This window comes from Simochromis diagramma, unplaced genomic scaffold (genome assembly GCF_900408965.1).
Source record: "Simochromis diagramma unplaced genomic scaffold, fSimDia1.1 OVJJ01000061.1, whole genome shotgun sequence".
NCBI lineage: Eukaryota > Metazoa > Chordata > Actinopteri > Cichliformes > Cichlidae > Simochromis > Simochromis diagramma.
The window spans coordinates 2,825,088-2,845,746 of NW_024386945.1; the positions used below are offsets into that span (position 1 = coordinate 2,825,088).

General features: G+C 41.8%; 1 protein-coding gene across 5 annotated transcripts in view; it reads right to left on the bottom strand.

The window, feature by feature from the left end:
• plxna2 (plexin A2) overlaps nucleotides 1-20,659 on the bottom strand; it is a 159,480-nt gene that overhangs the window by 57,722 nt on the left and 81,099 nt on the right. For 4 of the 5 annotated variants that reach the window (XM_040038137.1, XM_040038135.1, XM_040038136.1 and 1 more), the window contains one exon: nucleotides 8,967-9,067. In XM_040038137.1, the coding sequence (XP_039894071.1) occupies nucleotides 8,967-9,067 (101 nt within the window). Of the gene's footprint in view, nucleotides 1-8,276; nucleotides 8,793-8,966; nucleotides 9,068-20,659 lie in introns of those variants that run through there. The other variant, XM_040038139.1, reaches the window with a different exon arrangement.

Genomic DNA, 20,659 nt, shown 5'->3' on the forward strand with positions numbered 1-20,659 from the left:
TTTCAATGCTATCAGTGATATTATGCAGCACTGAAAAAAATATGCGCGTCGGATATGATAGGATATAGAGGAAAAAGAACTTATTCCATGAATAAAAAGTTACAAGAGAAAAAAAAAAAGTGCCGCCAAAGGGATGTGCAATGAAAATATGTGAAAATGAAACTTACAATTATAATGTAACAATTATGACTGGAGGGCAAATGAGAAATTGTGACAATTTTAAACTCCTTCCAAAAACAGACGGAAGAAAGGAAGCATGAGGATTGTCAAAGATGGTGAAGACTGTGTAGGGAAAGGAATATTAAACAATGCTGTAACAGAAATAAAACAAATATCCCGCAGCAGTGCTGTAGGGAGATGTAACACTGTCACTGTCTCAACACATTAACAGCCGACTTTTGTCACCAGCCACTATATGGGCACTTACGAGTCCATAATCATCCACCTTTCGATGTTTCCCATGCTTGTTTTAGGACATCTGAACAGATCAGTAACAACCTACAAAAAAAATAAAAAAATCACACCAAACCCTTGGGGCTTCTTTGCTCACTTTTCCTTGTTTTGTGCTTTTCTGTGTTAGTCATCCAGATTTGTTTATTTTGTGATGATCAAGGCTGTAAATGTGACATGCTCTACATTCTGGCTACAAGTTATGTTGCTGTTAACAGACTGTGTTTCTCTCTTGTTCCGCTAAACAGATGGCAGGCTGAAAAATTATTTTAAACATTTTTGCTGTCTTATTGGATTGGTTAAAAACACCAGTTACAAAATAGCTCATTCTCAAAGATATCTTATGAAACTCGCATCATTAATAACAGCTGATCTCTATTACAAACATGTAGGTGACTGGCTATGCATTCCCAATAAACTGCAGCGACAAGTGGTGGCACAGAAGTGGATGCACAACACAGCTAGATTGCTTCCTTCAATCTCAGCATAACTCTGTAGATGTAACTAGTACAAATTACAAGGCGTTCTCTCATAAGAGATCTTAATGGTCAGACTGCGTATCAAGTATCACAAGAAACTGCCACATCTCTCATTAAAACTGTGCCACCTCCCACCACTTATTAAAACTGTGCGGTCTCTCCATCCCATTACACCAAAGCCTCTCTATCCTCATCCAACCCAGTTACAGTGTCTGGCTAACTGGCTGACTGGTCACAGTAGCTCTAATTGGACTCTAAAGGGTCAGCTGCTGTCCATGGTGCTGATGTGCCACTACAAGCTCTGCTATTCTCTCCTGGTTGCTCTGTGCATGTGTGTGCTGTGTGTTGCACTGTGTGCTCCGCACCGTGTGCTCCGTGCCGTATCATGCTTCTTAACCACATACTCTCACATATACTGACTCTAAGCTACATCTTCATCCACAGCCTCTGTGTGCAATTATGTTGTCAGAAGTCCACACTACTAGGCACACCAAGACACACACACACACACACACACACACACACACACACACACACACATATAAACACTAATATTCCAAGCACTCCCTAGGGAATTTAGAGAGCAGAAAAGTGTGGAATTATTATAGTAGTGAGAAATCTCCCACTGGGAAAGGAGGGTCACTGCAGCACTTTTTGATGATGATCACCTGCTTTTCCCCTTCACTACTTTGGTAACTATACTTTAACTTTTTAATATTGATGGTTTTTTTCTTACTTTACCTTTTCATTTTACACATTTGACCCCACCGCTGGTTCATTTGCCTCGGTCTTTCTCTTCCCCTCCGTCTCTCTCGCTATTATCGGCCCAAGACACTCCTTTTTGTCTTATTCTAATACAAGTTGAAATTAGTACACCTTTCTTAGGCAAGGTATTACTCTGCCTGCAATTTGGTGATTCTTTTACATTCACAATGGCAGGAGAAAATGATACTTAATGTGCTTTCAGGTGTGGGCTGCGGCACGATGTTTTATGCATGTCTCCAAGCTGTATGGGTACAGATGCAAAAACCTCGGCAGTCATTAACTGACAAAAAGCTCTGCATTGATTTTCCTCAATGTGAATCTCTCTCTCTCTTTTTTTTTTCTTTTTTTAAATAAAATTCATTTCAGTGGGGTGAAGTAAGATGAGAGCGCAGCAAGGGGGTGAGGCAGCGGGGGTGGAAGGCGTGCAGGATGGCAGCTGTTGCCATGGTTTCAGGAGATGGCCATTATCTCTGTGTAGTTAGAAGCTGACCCCTTGCCTCTCTCATTAGCTGAAGTGCATGCCACTGAGTGTTGACTACAATCCTGCCTTCCTCATATTCCCCCCTTCTGACCTCCTGCCTTGTAGATCTCCCTTTTTCTCCTGTCAGTCAGTAGTTTCACTCATGCTTAGTGTCCCATCACTTCATACAACAAGTGTTCTCTAATGCACATCTTCCGTATGCAAAGATGGGCATTACAAATATGTTTACCTTTTTCAATTTCCTGTAATAAGCAACTGAAAACTATTTTCATTCCAGCCAGAGCTAGCGGCGTCAGATTTTGGTTAGGCTCCTTAAGCCCTGTCCAGGGCGCTGAAGTAGCTGCATGCACCATCATTAGCTCTCTCTGGTATCTACAAGTCTTCTGCAGAATACAAAAGAAGTTGTGAGTGGCAGTCCCATTTTGTGCAACCACGGGAGGTGAGTTGCTAAAATGCACCCCTAAAATTGAGTGGAGAATATTGTTTACTACTGTAGCAGTGTGTTCGGGCTACACCGTTGTTCAGGGTGTAAATCTGACATAGTATATGCAATCTAATTCACTTTTAGAAACATATCTAATGTACAGTGTAAGGTGTAGTGCTGGCCGAGGAAGCAATTTCTATAGTTGGTAGGGGTTAGGATAGCAGACGCCAGAAATTGGGGTCCATTCCACCAATGTCTGCATCTTATTCTGTTGCCTTGGAGAGGAAATTACACCGTCATCTCTTCTCCACCTTGTGTTGACAAACACACAGACGCACGACTAGTACAGAGCATCATCCCTGCATACAAACTAAAACAGACACATAAGAGGGCATGGCCACATACAAATCATGTATACTCAAACTCTCTGGAAATTACATATGCATAATAGCATACAGTGCCTCGCACTTAATCTTTCACACATTTAATAGACAGCATCGAATAATAACATAAACACACGTATGCACACACTATGGTCTTGACAGCAGAGAGCAGGAGAGCCAGGCCACCGGGAAAGATTGCTGTCCTCCCATCCCTCCTCCCTTTCCCCTACAACATCTTCAGTGTGAAGACCTGTCTGATTGTAGCTCTTGCTGTGAGCACCGTGTTTAAAAACAGGAGGAGAGAACAGAGGGGGAGCCACTTTAAAATCACCTTCCCGTTCCACCTCCCCTCATGAGAGACAGACGACATAACGCTGCGGAATTTAAAAGCACAACAGGCATGCTTTGGTGGCAGGGCAGGGGGATTGGGGGAAAGGAGTACAGCGGGAAGCTATAAAGGATGTACAGAGAGACTTAACTGGATGTATATTGAATATTTGATGAGCTTAACAAAGCTTTACTAGTTTTAAGTGGCAACCCATAATGTTAGAGAATTGCTGGCAGGATTTGCTTTGAATGGGAACCTAGACTGGGGACTGTGTGCTTCATCAAATAAACTTGTTAATGTAAATGTGCATAAAGGCTGACTGCACTGGGTCTTTGGCTTCTTAATATGAAAAGCAGACTCAATAGGTGAGCAGGGATATGTCAGGCTGTGCTGTACTGTGCTGGGTTGCTCTCTGTGTGACACACACATAGCTGCACACCCCTTCTTCAGTGTTTTATCCTCACTTTAACTTATCCAGTCCATTTGTTTCTTACTGGTCCATTTTTAAAGTATAGGAATACATTTAAACTTCAAGAAGTACTAAAGGAAGTGAAAAGGGAAATAGTAAACTCCTCAGGGCTTTGGCTGACATGTACTTTGAAACCCAGAGTTCATGTCAGGGGTCAAACCAACCACTGTAGCTCTTAGCCTGTCTCCAGTGGTGACTGATAATGTCACAGCAGGGCACTGCCCAAAGGACCCAGAACACATCAAGACCACATCTCATTCAGTGTATCTTGAAGATCTTGAAACTACTGTGGTGTAAATTCACTGTGTTTATACAAAACAAGAATAGTAGCGCACTCATGGTCAGATGAACAAACATGTCAAGGTTTATGCAAACCCAGAGTGTCCCAGAGAATTTATAAAGAGACCGTTCCTCAGTGCTCAGCATCAAGCTATAGCTTTTCTTGTGTGGGCTGAGCAGAGAGAAAAAGAGAAAAAGGGAAAAAGTCAGTGGAAGCATTGCAGAGACGGAAGCATCTCAAAAAGAAAATCAATGAGCAAGCAAGAGATACACAGTAGGTTGTTAGGATCATTAACTGTATAATATGTTGCCTGCCTACATATACTGTACACACTGGTGCAGTATTTCTGCATGTTGCCAACCTGTATTAGCTCTAGTTGCTAGGAATCTATGGAAATATCGATAGATCTGCAAGTTTGTGATCGATATCTCATTAGGCACAATTGGGAAGATGGATGCAGCTTCCCCCTGACTGCTAACTGAGGCTTTGGCTGATGAGTTGGCCATTAGACACACAATCTGACATTCACAATGGACTGAGGCAGCCATTTTCATTGCTAGTCTAATTGGTGTTGCCACTGTGAAATTAGAGGAAATTTTATGGTCGTTGGGTGACACAATTTGCAGCGAAGTAATAAACATGCCACATAAACTAGGGAACAATAGTTTAAGAAATAAGTTTGTGGGGTTTTGTGTGTGTGTTTTAGCAAACATGCATGCAAAACCAAATATGACTATTTTCTAGGTTGATGTTTCCTGCTTCAATATATGCTGAGCACCCACAACTTTAAAACCAATGACAGAAAAGTAAATAATACAAATCCTCTTGTTACACTGTACCGCCCAGCTGGAAAGCCTTTGGTATTGATATTTGCATGGGTGTTACCTACTGTTGCAGGCCATTCACAACCCCCAAAGGCAATAATATTCCCAAGGAAGATTATATGGACTACTACATCATAAAAACAGCTTAAAAAGTCAAATTTGATTCCCGAGCATGACCGCCAACCAAACGTCCGAGGTCACGATTCAAATGAGCAACAACAGGATGCAAAGGAACAAGCCCAGTCCAGAGAGGTCCCATTCCCTGAGCCACAGGACCCAATAGATCCACTGCTAGACAGGTAGACAGGCAGGTACCTGACCCAAACTGTTTTGTGGTTTACTGAAACAGATTTGGGTGGATTAGCCACATACAGTCAGACACTATAATGCCGTGTAGTAGTGACATATTATTCTACTCAGAATAAAATGCTGACTCATTCTCTGCTGGAGTCTACTATACTTCTACCCGTTAAGCTGTCACCCTCACAACAAACACTCATTTTGACACAGAGAACGGAATTCCTTATGCTTATAATACATTACCGCAACCAGTCACTGATTACAACATTAGTAATACTGCAAACATTATTTAATACTATAATGGTAAAAAATTTAACCCTGAACCTGGTACCCTTTTGGACATAACTCAAACTTGTTACTAATCCTGACAAATCTCAACGAAACCATTCAGCCTCTCCCGGAATGTTGGAGTGAGTTGAGAGGATGGAAAGAGAACGGAGTGATATGGGACATTTTGAGATGGAAAAGCCTCTTTTGGGCATGATTAGAGAGCTAATCTAACAGCAGCGAGATGCAGGCTAAGGGAGGGAGAGGGAAGGGGGGCGGGAGGGGAGCATCACCATAACGCCATGTTTTTGGATTGTGGTCAGACGAAGGCTGAACTACCCATTCACAGGACAGCGACTGAAGAGCGCTCGAGATGATGAGCTCCCTTTGAGCAGCAATCAAAATGCTGCTCCGTTTTGTCGGCCGATGAGTGTACGAGAGCATCAAACACTCTCTCCCTCTTTCATTCTTCCCTGCTCATTCTTATCCTCACTCTTTTTTTCCCTTTTTGGTCTTCGTGCATTCAGTGAATGCCTAGCAGCTGCTGGTAATTAAAGGACTTTAGAGTCTCACACCACATTGGATCAGAGGAAGAAGAAAGAGAGTAGAAAGACAGGGAAGACAGAAATGCCACTTCTGGTCATCTCAGTGCCCCTCTCTCCCTCTGCAACATTCTCTCCTCCTCATCATTGCTAGCCAAACTAATGTCTCTCCGTGTTCCTAATTAGCCACCTTAGAATGCCGCACTTCAATGAGCATGCACATGCAAACATAAAGAAAATAGTAGTGGGTTGCGGGGCAGGAGTTGGAGAAGAAAAGAGGATGGATATCGTGGATGACAGCTGTAGAAGGAAGGAGGAGGGTGATCAAAGCAAGGGGTGTTTATATGTGGCAAGCCAACCATCTCTGGAGTGTGGAAGGGCTGATTCCAGAGGGGAGAGTGTCTAAATAGGAGACAGCAGTGAGCCACACTGGGCTGAGGAGATCAGTAGAGTTGAATAGTTTAGAGACTAGCTTTGCTATTTGGGTAGTGGGGAAGATGCAAACATGGAAAGAGGGAAAGATAATTTCACAAAATCAACAATGGCTTAGACATGGATGACAGAGAATTGGAAAAATTGAGGGAAACGGCGGGATGATGGAAGAGGAATCACAGCTGAGAAAAGAAAGAAGGCTGGCAAGAAATTTAATTTCTGGGTGTCTGGGATGAGGGGAGTGCTTCACCAGAAGGGTGCAGCTGCTTTTCCTTAGTGGTATTTGACAAATATCTTCTTTAATTGTCAGTTATATTGTGCATTCATGTCACCACGCTAACTACACTAAAGCCACAAACTGGTTTATAGATAATTGTTATCCTTTTTATGCTGTGCAATTATGTATGTTTCATTTAAAATCCTGTACAAATTTCTTGGCTTTCAGTTAATAAGTGGGTGTTTTGATGAAGTAGTCAAAGTGGACAAGATTACATCATCTCCTAAGCACTCAAGCAACACTCATAATTCATTGCAGCTAACAACACGAGATGACATTTTTCTGAGGTTTCCCTGTCTGATGACGTGTGTGTGTGCGTGCGTGCGTATATGAGCTGCTGTGTTGACAGAGGTGTGTAATTGTGAGTGGTGGCACGTCGGCTTTGTGCATGAAAGAACAGGCTGAATAAGGCAATGCTATGTCAAGACATATTCAAAAAAAATATTTGCTTCAGTGTTTGTTGCATCTTCTCTTTGTGCCATCTTTGCCAAAAGGTGGAAAAATTGTAAACTTTGTAGAATCTTTTTTGTAACCATCTGTCTTTTTTTTCACCAGGTATTTATGCTGTGTTTATCATGCAGAAGCTGGACATAAACACCAAAACCGATATTTCACGTTAGAACTGTTGCAGAAATCGTAGCTCTTTCAATACATTTGTGGGCGGAACCATATGGAGGCCTGAAAATGCAACAGAGAGAAAAGCTAACCATTCTCCAAGTAACTTTTTTTCCTCTCTGCGGCAGCATAGCTAAAGCTGACAGGGGTCCTGCGATACTCTTTGCAGGGTCAGGCTAGAGAAAGGGGGATTAGGATCAGAGACAGGTGGCAAAACCGTTCGCTGTATTGAGAGGACAGATGGCTGATCTTACGCAAATCAGGGTGCTGACCTTTTCTCCCAACAGTACAGTACAGTGATCCACAAGAGTGTTTGTGCATGTACATAAAAATCGACCCCATGTGCACTGACACATGCATGTACCCACTCAAACGTAAGCCCTCACATATTTACTCGAGAAGCAATTTAAACACCAAACAGCTGTTCCCTCATCACAGCTGGCTTCCAAAAGCCATTCACCTTTAAGGACCAACACCTTTTACATGCAGTGGACTCAGATTCCTATCAACGTGAATTATTCTATCCCCTACCACACCTACACAAAAGCATATGATTAGCAGTCTAGCATGGAGGCTTATGTTGTGTTAAATGATCCCTGTGTGAAGGCACGCAGACTGCACAGAATACAGAGCTTTCGTCAGCCCCTCCTGCTCTTTGCAAGCACATGCTGAATTACCTTGTCGCTAGGCAATTATTTGTCCTGTCCCAGCTTTGGAGTGATGTAAATTACTTTAAGTGCACTTTGCAGGGGCTGCCATCATGATAATGATGATTGCAGCAGTGCTTTGACACACACACAAATATTCAGCTATACCTTTACAGAGTGGGTCTGTATTTAGGGGGGCTTCAAATGGGGACACAGTAACTAAGAAAAAACTCCAATAAAATCTGTGTACTTAAGAAACAAAGCAGGAGAGGGAGTCAGAGCTGAACATCTTTCAGCTTTTTTTTTTTTTTTTACTGTTCAGTATTGTCTGTATTCCACTCTTTTACATTGTTTCATCTAAATATTCACATATCAGTTGCTTTTTCAGATGAATACATGCACACGCATATTTTTCCCGCATCCGTTTCTCCCTTCTTCCTGTCATTTTGAAGGTTAATTTTGTTGCAGTAATTATTGAGCTCCAGCAGGTGTCACTCATGCTTTCTATGCGTATTCTCAGCGCTTTATACTATGATCTTTAAACTTTCTGATTGATCTCTTTGGTCTGTTGTTGCCTGTCTTTTTAAATTCCATTCAAACATATATAACATGAATGGCATCATTTCCTGTAAATATCAAGTCATGTCAGAATAAAGCTGCCATGACAATGGCAGCAACAAGAAGCTCTGAACCATCTCTGAGGCACAATTATCCATTTTCAGTCAGATGCTGTCTCCTTTCCTTAAACTGTATCTCATCAGAGACAAACATTAGGAAAATAACCTGTCTGCCTTTGCGTGGGCAAAGTGAGGGCCATTTTGAGAGACATCTAACAAAATCTGTCTGAACTGAAAGAAAATGAACAAACACAACAAACCACTCTAAATATGGAGCGGTGCATGGTAAACAGCAGACAACTGCCCTCATGTTCTGGATGCATATAACTGGTAGAAAATGGGCATATGGATGCAAATAGACATGACAGCTACTCAGGGATACTCACATATTATGAAGAACACACCAACCACAGTGTGGATCCCCAGAGCTCAGGCACTCTCCACATGTCCCGTACTGCTCACATGACTCGATGGGAACTTGGGTAACCTGCAAACACATTAAAACGTCATTGTCTCAGTGCAGCCAGAAAAGCGTTACAAAATGTACAACAAAGATCTCTGAGTATGCATGTGTTTGTGTGTGAGCATGCTCAGTCCCACACAGACAGACGCCAGTGAAACTATTAATTAATGTGCAATGTTTTGACACAGTTAATCTATGTTATGAAATGTAATAATGTGACACGCACCATTACCCCTCCATCCCTATTAAACAGTGTTATTGTTTGTTGTGGACCTGTTGCAGAGAATGATGTGCCTCAAAATGTTTGGCTACACTACGCCTCTGTATACTGATGTGTGAGATGCCAACTGCCCAAGCAACTGTTGCCTTTATCTTAAAGCCATAAAAAACTACTGAACAGCTGGGATCAGTTGGCAAGACAAATCTGTTTTTCTGCCATCAATGGGTTTTTGTCTGCACCAGGGCATCTGTCCACCTAGGTATGGCCTGTGCAAACACACCAACACATGGACGAGTGACAGACGTTTTTCTCAAGAGAGCGTTCAAAGTACAACTTGATGACACAAGTGTAAAATGTGTTAGGAAGAGAGTTAGAGTCAAGTGTATTGAAGAGTATAACTATAACTATATCTAAAATAAACAAAGAAAAGATAAACTTTTGAAATTATCAATGTTATTAAAAAAAGTAGAGGCCTGCGGCATGACTGTTAAAACTGGAAAGTAACAATTAAAGCTGTACTGTAAATGTTTTTTTTTAAAAATATGACAAGGGAATAAAATTGGTATTTCAGTATTACATGTTGAAAGTGTCAGCAACAATAGATATGATTTAGCGCTTCCAGTGGAAACCAAACACACCCCCATACCACACTAACCCACACACACTAACCCACACAGTGCTATTTCAGTAGAGTCGCATAAAAAAAAAAATAAAAAAAATATCCTAGTGCTCACTGTACGAACTTGATTTGACTGATATTGTTTTATTCAGGGTTGAGATGTTCCATAACCTATGTAAACACAACACACTAGAGAAGAACAAACTTCACAGCTTGTTTGCCAAAGTGTGCACCACAATCTGGGCCTACGTAACACACACACTTATCTCCAGGTAGGTTTTATATACACAAGAGCATGAGTGTTTATGCATCTGAATCTAGTTGTCTGTCTGATGTGGTGCTGCCGTCTCGAACGACCTTCCTTCTTTCTGTCTAGCTTGGAGGGCTTCAGAGTCAAAGGTTTTTGTGCGCTTGTGTGTGTGTGTGTGTGTGTGGGTGTCCGCCTGTAAATGTACATCTACTGTAACATGAAGCCAGAAAACCTCAATACTGCTCAGCAGATGAAAATGGCATAAGAAAAGCGGGGGCTGAATCAGTTCATTTTAGAGTCTGACACAGATTCATTTCCAGTTTTGTGTGTCTTTCAATCTCTTGGCAAGTGGCGTGTTGGATGATAAGTGCTAGCTCTGACAGTGTTTGCCCTGTTCAGATGCAAACCTCAGGATCACACCAATGCCTAATAAGTGACTCCTCTGTAAAATGTGATGGATCGAATTAAGGGTGCAAATAGCACCTTTTAAGTGTTTTTTGACCCTGTGCATATCACTCACAACTGGGTGATAATAATTGCTGTTAGCAACCATGGACTGGAATTAACTGTCAGTTAGAAATAACAGCTGGCTGTTCATCAAAATCCTGTCTTTTATGGTACACAGTGTTGAAAATTTACAAAGAGCTGACAGTAAAATTTGAAACATGCATCTGTTATTGCATGGATTCTGAAAAGTTATAGTCAGCAAACCTGTCAGATGCTGTAAAACCTGTGAGCTACACCTGTTCCAGTGTGTATTTTTCTTTCTTTGTTTAGTGCTTGCTACTCGGAAGCTCATCATAGTGTCTGCCTGGTCCTACAGAAAGACAAGCCCAGAGGACAAAGAAAGCCACTGACACGGTGGGAAGTTGACAGTTTGTGTGGCAGTTCCACCATGGACACTCCAGTTAGATTAACCCCCTGTCAATTCAACAAACTCTATTATTGTGCGTGTCTGTGTGTGTGTGTCTTTCTTAGCTTCGGGACAAACAGGTGGCATGCTGTAATGAGCTGCAGACGAGGTCACATCAGCAGCAGAAGCTGCAACCGATGACAAACAAGCCCACCAGGAACTAGACTTGGCTGAGGAAGCAGCAACTCAGTCTGTGTGTGTATATATCACAAAGCCTCTGAATCTCTCTTAACCAAAGAAAGTCGTCAGATCCTTCTCAAAACATGCATGAGGCTGCTGAAACTTTATACTATTACTTTCACAGAGGCCCAGACCCATGAAAGGGTTACACTGTAGAGACAGCTGTCAGTGGGGGAAAGTCAGAGAATAGTGAGGGGAGCTTAGGGTGTCCCTTATGGAGCAGTGTTTAAAGACTGACAGACACAGAAGGCTGTCAGCTGATACAGTACAGACTGAAGAACAAAAAGGCCAGAGAATAATAAGAAAAGAAGGGGAGGGAGGTAAAGAGAAAACAAAAAGATGAGAAGTGAAAAAAAAAAAAAAAAATGCACACAAAATAAGAGACTACTCATGTGCACTGTAAATGTGTGTTGTAAATAAATATTGCGCGTCTATGTCGCTGCGAGGGTATTGATGTTTTAGACCAGCATGGGCCAGTAGCACAGAGTGTAGGTGAGGGGAATGTGGTGTGGGAGGGTAGTGGGGGATCACAGCAGCTGTTGCCCAGCACACGCTACAGTCACTCAAAACAGCAGGGCTGCACAATGAAGCCCCTTCTCCAACTGTGAGTCTGTGCGTGTGTGTGCGTGTGCGCGCGTGTATTTGAATGCACACGTGCACAACGCTGCAACGGATGTGCAGATTCTTGTTGTGTTTTCAAAGAAGACCAAGAGTCCTCCATGTGATCTAATAATGCCTTAAACTTTCTCTTCCTCTAGGTTCCCAGAACACATTCATAGCCACAGCTGACCTATAAGGTAAACTGAACATTGTCAGTAAAGATGCACTGTGCGCTACTCAAATGAATGCTAATAAAATTCCAGCTTAAGATGACCCTAGCAGGGGGTTATTCAACCAAAGCGGCTACAGCAGGGCTGCATACTGGAGCGACCTGGGTGACTGACAGTCACAGTCTAAGGTTAAAACAGCTTCTTCTCTTTCAAAGCCTCACGCTGAAAAAAAGACTTCAGCTTTCATTATTATAATAGAAGAGCGCTTTTGTTTACTGGAAAGTATAGCTACAGATTTGGCTAGCATTATTAATGGCCACCCTTAACATCAGGATATCCTTTTATGTAAAAATACTAAATTTTTATTAACCCATCAAATTATACAACTGCAGCGGACTGAGAAGGGCATTATTTGTTAACGTCACCGAACATCTTTTTTGTGAACTGTACTGGGCAACTCTTGCTGCCATTAGAGGCCACTAACATTGTGAACTTTTGTTATGTATGATTATAAAATATAAAATTCAACTATTTTTGCTGCAGTGGCACTCAAGACAAAAAACCTCCCAAAAAACAGACAGTTGATAGTCTGGTGGCAGTGAAACAGAAGTAGTGATATTCAGTAAAAGAGGCATTGCTTTTAGGATTACTAAAAAAAACCCAAACCAATGTGTTTTGCCAGGCTGTTTGGAGTATAACAGGGGACAGAAACATTTGGATGTGGCACCCAAGTGGGGCTTACAGTGTTTGCTGATTAGAGAGCAGCAGGAACAGTCTCATCTGTTCCAAACAATCCGTGACTAAGAATGAATGGTGACTCCATTTCCGCTCTGCTGTCCTGGGAGCAAGTCATGCACTGCACTTCCGTGATGGATAGGGAGGCAGTACAGGAGCAGAGTTTGAAGAGAAGATGGAAAAGAAGAGTTTTTTGGGAGGTGGGGTGGGGGGGGGGGTTAAGCTAAACGAAGACAAAGTAAAGTAGAAACAGCCCATTGCCCTGTGCTCTGATGGGACCAAGTCTCTGTATTGCCAGATGTGCCTCACAAGGCTGAGCAAAAAAGAGAAAGCAACACAAAGAGAAAAATCCCACCATCACCAGTAATGGAGAGGAAGCTATTTTGCAATTGTTACCAAGGTAACAGCCCTGGCTCTGACCTCAGGACCCCCCCCTTCATCTACCACCACCAATAATCCCTCCAACCTTCGAAACCTTGAGCAGTGCACGGTAAACAGCTGGCACCTCTGGGACTTCCTGCCACCTACACCTCCTTTTAAACATGTAGACACACACACTGGCGGCTCCTCTACACCCTATCCATTTTTAATGAGAGTTAGCCAGGCTGCCACGTCACTGGAATGAGGCACATCGATCATGAACACAATACCCATTCCAGCAGAGCGAATGAGGGTAAGCATGGGAGGGGTGTATCTGAGAGTGTGTGTCTGCTTGTGTGTGTGTTTATGTGTGTAATTGTATGTGTGTGAGTGAGACAGAGAAACAGTTTGAGCCAGCTTAATGACTAAAGCTCAAAAGCAGAGCAAATACTTGTAGCTGAAATAGATGAAAACATATGAAAAATACAGGCTTATGGGTCTTTTACTCTCACAGTGACCCCGCAGCCAGTTTTTCTTGTATTCAGGCTACCTACAAGGACATCTCAGCCGTTTTTGCCTGACAGGCCACCCTTTAATCTGCTTTAGTAATCCTGCCGAGGGTCTTCCTTAGGACAGCAGCTATATCTCCTTGCCTCTGTTTCACCCTGTCCTCCTCCTACTGGTCTTCTTGTCCTCAACTCAGGAAAATCTGCCCACTGTACTCTCTAGGCAGAGCCTTCTCCTCTAGCTCACTGACATCCACCCACGAGGATTCACATTCTCTCAAGTTTGCATATGAAAAAAAAAAAAAAAAAAAAAAAAAAAAGGTTCACCCATCCCCTCTGACTTCAACTTGTTTTATAGAAGTTTTTAAGACTGAATATGAGAATAATTTACTTCTTCTGCAGTCTTACACCGAGGTCGGTCAGTGGTTCATGTTAATCATCAACATCCATCCTATATATGGCTGGACCTGATAACGGAGGTGAGGGGTTATGCATTATGGCTGTTCCAAGGATAATCAGGCATCAAGACCCTCACCAATTACACCCAGCGTGATTAAGGACAAAATGAGGGCATGCTCTTGGATGCTGGGGGTGGACAAGATCTGATCCTTTGGTGGCCTTGAGCTGAGTTGTGCAACGATACCACAACAGCTGGAAGCTTTGATGACAGCTTAAACCCAGCATTCCAAGAGCAGATGTGTTAAAGCTATTAGTTACAGCTACAGCTACATATGAATATAATAACGATGCATAATAATACTCCTCATCTTGTGCATTAAAAAAAACAAATGAAACAAAAAAAACCACTAAGAAGATACACTGTAGCTACACACGTGCTGTTCAGTGCTGAAAGGAACTGCTTTTAGAATGCTTGTTTGTTGGTTTTATTGTTACAAATGCTAGAGGGCTTTGTTACAATTCATTTGAGAGACACACATTTTGTGTAGGAATCCAGAATATTGATTTTTTTCCCCACTGTATAACATCTATTAAAAAGCCATCTACAGGATTAATGCAGAGAAGGTTCTGGATACAGGCATAAAAAGAGGAAAGATTCAGTGGAAGATGTGGTACTATTTTGTATTAGTGTTTTTATGAAGGTCAGACCCTTTTATACTGGGTGGCTTTCAAACTAACTGGTTTTGAAGTAAACGCAATAACATTCAGAGTAGGTATTAGTCATTGATTTTAAAACGCTAACCACAGTAGAAAAGACTCCAACAAAATGAAATGATACAGCATGCCTCATCTACAAGCAGCCATCTTCCATACTCCAGAAATGATTGGGTGTGAAATTGGTAGCTTTTAACCTTTTTTGTCACAGCCAGCGCTCTCAGTGAATCCACTTCCTTATTTATGTGTGTGTGTATTCACCTACTCAGAGAGAAAATGCTTGCACATACACATGCACTTATTTAACTATTGGAATTTGCCCATGCTCAGAGATTTGAGTGAACTAAAAACTCAAGACATTGCAGCACTACAAAGCTGGATTTAATAATAATAAAAAGATGGATAAAAAAGAGGGACTGGAATCCATACACAACAACAAAGATGGCCATGCTAACTTATTCCGAACTTAAACTAAGCCAAGGTGGATATCAAGACAATACTGTTACCTTTTTATATCAAACAGCATCAATATCTACCCCACATTAGGTCTTTAGCCCTCTCATGCCCCTCGGTCCTGGGGAGGCGTGGCCCTTGGCAGCTCATAAGAAGTAACAGACTGGCAGGAGACAAACTGCCAGGCAGGAAAAAAGGGAAGGAGCAGGTCAAGCGTGTGCCTACTGACCGCAGTTTGAACTCTGATGCTGAATGTCTATTATGTGTCAATGCTAACCCAGGAACAATAAGTACATAAGTAAAGTGGTAATAATACAGTTTAATGCTTTCCACCTAGCATCTCTTAACTTAGAATAACTGTTTGGGTGTTTGTTGTTTAAGAATACATCCGGATAATTCTCTTACCCAATTTAAATGCCATTAAATGATTAAATCCCTTTGGGAGGAGACTTATGGGGCGATCGTGGCTCAAGAGTTGGGAGTTCGCCTTGTAATCGGAAGGTTGCCGGTTCGAGCCCTGGCTTGGACAGTCTAGGTTGTTGTGTCCTTGGGCAAGACACTTCACCCGTTGCCTACTGGTGGTGGTCAGAGGGCGCCAGTGTCCGGCAGCCTCGCCTCTGTTAGTGCGCCCCAGGGTGGTTGTGGCTACAATGTAGCTTGCCATCACCAGTGTGTGAGTGTGTGTGTGAATGGGTGGATGACTGGTTGTGTAAAGCGCTTTGGGGTCCTTAGGGACTAGAAAAAGCGCTATACAAATACAGGCCATTTACCATTTAGTGACAATAAGCTATATACAGGTTGGTCTAATTATTCTAAAAAAAAACAAAACATGGACTTAGTATTAATTCAGCATCTACAGTATCATGTTATGTGAATATTTAGATTTTGTAAAAAAAAATAAAATAATAATTTTTAAATCTCCCAAGACATGTCATTAGGCCTCCCGGCAGTACATAAACCTTTGCTTAGATGCAGTGTTCTTGTGTAAAAAGATGCATGGAAATACCTTTTTTGATGGACATGCATGTAAACACACACCAAACAGACCACATACGTAATACAGCTGTGCACGCATTGCATTGAATTTCTGCATGCATCCCCTGGACTGACCGACAACTGTGTGTCTCAAAAGCAAAATGGGGCATTGGGCAATCGGACAGTGGAGGAGGGAGATGGGACTGCCTCCTTATCTTTGTTTATGTGTGTTTGTGAGTGTGTGTTTAGGTATTACAGGCTGGAGGACTAGAGGGAGGAGTCACAGGGGCCTGTGAGGCAGCGGAGGGAGAGCAAGTGTAGAAATAATGGAGTGAGGGAATCGACCAGTGAGGAGGACGAAAAATACAACCAGTCAATACAGCTGGGAGTGTATCAATTATGTATGGCTTCAATTCTCTTTTGGGGTAAAAAGAGGTGGGGAATTGGCTCGTTCCAAAAGCCTGTGTATTTTTCTACTGTTTATTTGTACCTCAACTGTGGCTTTGCATATATTGTAGATCACTGAAGCTCTCAATGTTAACAGCTTTCATGCCCTCAGCACTGTTGACTTGCACTGAAAAACTAAAGCATTGACAGAAATCTGATTGTGTGCCTGTTAATAATCTTAGCAAAACACTAGCAAGGGAAAAATATGTTTATTTACTTGTGCATGACTTAACAACTTCACTTGATCACTCGAATCTTAAGCATTGCAAATGATACCAGCATGGCTGTTACTTCTTTCCACGTATCATTTGCACCTTTTTACACAAGATAAAGATGTTAGGACGGATATTGGTGATATTATGTTAAAGTCCCTTGCTCTTTTCCTGACCCTTTACTGTCTTTTTTCCACTTATCTTCTCATCTCCTCCCTTATGTTTTTCCCTGTCTTGAACACACTCTTCCACGCTCCAGTGTTCCCTCTCCTTTGCAGCTCCCAGTCGAGGTGGCCTCTTTGCTCAGTAATTCAGTCAGGAGGCTAAAAGGAGGAAATTACATCCATGCTGCCTGACCACTTTGAACTCTCAGCCCCCCTCTACTATGCTTGCTCACTGGCAACTGGTTTAAAGGCCCACACTGACATTTAAGAAATGGGCACAGGGAGCTGTGAAAGCGCCAAAGAATATTTTTGAGTGTGCATGTGTGAGCGTGTGTACTCATGCAAAGACAGATATGACACTCTGACTTAGAGTGATGACACATCCTGTTCTTGCATACTGAAATTAGATTTAACCATAATTTATCAATTCGAAGACTTACATAAATGTGTCTTTTTGGTACTTCATTGCATGCTGAAATGATATATGTTTGTCTCTTGTTATTCTGTATATCCGTATCATATCATGAGGAATTAAGTTTTTCTGCATTATATTGTAAATGAAGCCTGTTAATTAGAGGGTTTGCACTTAGAAAGCACATTTTTGACAAACTGTATTCATAAATGGCAACACTAAGCCACTAACCACTAAGAAACAGTGAGTCTTCACTGATACTAACAGTATAGGTTATCTGGAACAGCAGTCAAGTGAAGTAATAATATGATATGAAATTACCAGTGTATTAGAAAAACTTTAGTTAATTCAGGTAAAAAGGTTGATGTGAAAGATTCAGATCAAGTGTACTTAACCTGCAGCTGAGAGGAAAGTAATGCATATATAATAAACGTCTTTCTATGAGTGATACTTACATCAACATTAACAAATGTTTTTTTGTAAATCCTACATTTAATCCTACTCTTGCATCTTTCCAGGTCAGGCTTAATGATTAAAAGTCACAATGTCTTTTTGCAAAGCTTCAGCCATTATTAATGCAATTTCTTGCCTTTCAATACCTGCTTTGCGTTATTTTTACCCACCTGTCTGGACTGCTCATCTATGTCACATTTATTTTATATTGGTCGCTTCACTGTACCTCTTTGTCTTTCGATCCATCTCTGGCCTGTCTGTCCAAGTCCAACTTGTGTGAGTGCCTCTCAGTAGGGTGCCAGATTGTCAATGCAGCCAGTAATGAGGTGTATGCTTCAGTCAGCATGTGAGGAGTTAATAAGGAAGCAGCAGAGGCCATCACACATCAACAACCATGAGTGTGTCTGTGTATGTGTGTGTGTGCATGTGTGCGCATATGGGGAGGGTGTGAAGGCAAGAGAGCCTCCTTGGCACACTTACGGCTGTCTGTCGACCGACGGGGGTATTGATTTGGAGGGGAAAAAGCAGACAGAAATGAATTCTGATCCACAGAGGTACTCCACAGTGCATGTCTGAGTGTGTTAGATTGTGTGTGTGTGTGTGTGTGCCTCTGTGTGCAAGAGTGTGTGTGTGTGTGTATGCGTGCATGCATGTGAGCATGTTTGTTCTCTTTGTCTCAGCATTTCTCCCAGTGTACATGATGTACATACAAATGAAGGGTTTGGTTACACCCCACTGCTCTCTGGGCTGTTGCTTGTGCACAAGGGTAAGCTTCTGTGCATGTGGGTCTGTGTGCGTTTGTACCCAAATTAATGTTAGGGTGGGAGGCATTGATAACTAGGCTCAGGTGGTAAAGAATAGCAACCCCAGCCGATGTTTGTGTATGCGTGTGTGTGTATAGCTTTGTCGTATAGGTATCTTTATCTAGATGCATGCAAGCACATATGGATTGTGTATTTATTTGCATTTGTAAAACGCACGCTAAAACACTCCTCAGCTGGAGTTCATATGTTGAAGTATTATTGAGGCTGGAAGACTTTCTTAGGACCTATAATAGTGCTTGTGATTGAATTCAATTTGAGTCTATAAGGAAAATACAGACACAAAGGTTTCGGGCGAAAGATGTGTCTGCAGTTGAGTGAAAATCATCAGCTTTGCCTATAAAGAAACTCTGTGGTGCGAAGGAGAAAGAAAGCAGTGAGTGATCTTCGTTGGTGCGTCTGAAAGTGCCTGGGTGTTTTTGTTTGGCAGAAGAGGAAAGAAAGAAAAAAAAATCAACATAATGAGACCAAACTGCTTTTGTGTCTCACTCTCTTCGTCTTTCTTCTCTCTCTACCCTCTGTCTCCTTCTCCCTCCCATCCCTCGATTCTTAGACAGCTGCTTCTGTGCAACCAAATTAACTGCTCCCCAGCTGCTTTTGGAAAGTGTGGAATAAATAAACGTTTTGCCTCCGAGGTATAGTGTTTTGGGTTACACATATAAAGTTTAAACAGCTCTGGGTGCCGCCTAAATTCAGTGTGTAAGGTAACAAAATTTGCGATTCGATTTAGTTACCAATTTTAGTTGTAGTACTTTTTTTTCCTCTACTCAAAATCCCCTACGACTGCCACTATATGACCTTATCTTTTACCACTATGTGATCTTTCTGGCTACAAATATCCGATTTACAAGTCACCAAAAAGAGTAATATTTCAACAGGCTGTCAGCAGGCGTACTGTTTAAATCACTAGTCTTATCTTGCCTGTTCTCTTTCTAATATTTCTCCTCAAATATTGCCTTACAGATAGGGAACCCTTCCCTGCACATTCATCTACCTTCTTTAACAAAATGTATGTCTGCACATGTCTGAGCAGTCAGAGATAAATAGTCATCTGTTTTTGTGTATATTAAGATGTGCGTGTTACAGAAAGTTATTTCTTTAATATTTGCTACATAAGTTCTTATGTGAGGGGTATAATTTACTATTCCCATTTCCAGGCCCACCCATCTAAATCTAAAGTCTTCAAGGTGGATTTAAAGATGAATACGAGTAAATAAAAATAGCACACATTTGTAAGTTTTATGGTATATTTACTGATTTTCATGCATATAGTGCTGTTCTTCTGTCCAATAAAAGTCTGAAATAGGGTACCAGTCTTCTTTTAACGTCACAAAACACCCTAACTGTCACACATAAATACACATATCCCAACGTAAACCCACACTGTACAATACTACATCCATCACTGGTGCTCAGGCTGACAGTTTTGTCAAAGTGAGCCGCAGGGGTTAGGAGAATGGCAGTGTGGGATTGAGTTCTCCCATCGGACGCTGTTCTGACAGGAGAGGGAAAAAAAGGAGAAGAGAAAAGGAGGAATGAAGAAGGAAAAATTTGAGAATGTGTTACACAACCTTAGCAAACAGAAGGAAAGAAAGAGAAGAAAGGGTTGAGCTGCCATGGCTAACCCATCAAAAAAAAAAGACACTCTCCTGCTGTAGCCTGTTTACTAAGACTGGCCTTGTGAAGGACAGACAAAGAGCATATTGCAGGCCTGGCAGCATGGCCACATCACTCAGTAAAAGACACACACACAAAGGATCTCCTGAGCTACTACACCAAACTGTGGTAAATTAACTTAACCCAAACAGCAACACATGTACTCATTGACAAATGAATGTAAATGCATTCACATGTGTGCACATACACACTTCTTCACCCCTTACAAAGCAGCTGGCAGTGTTGAGAGAAAAAAAAAAAAAAAAAAAAAAAAAGTATCTCCCTTCCTCAAGTAATAAAGCTCAGTCTACAGAGTCAGCCGGAGACCTCTATATAAGCACCTTTAAAACAGTGCAG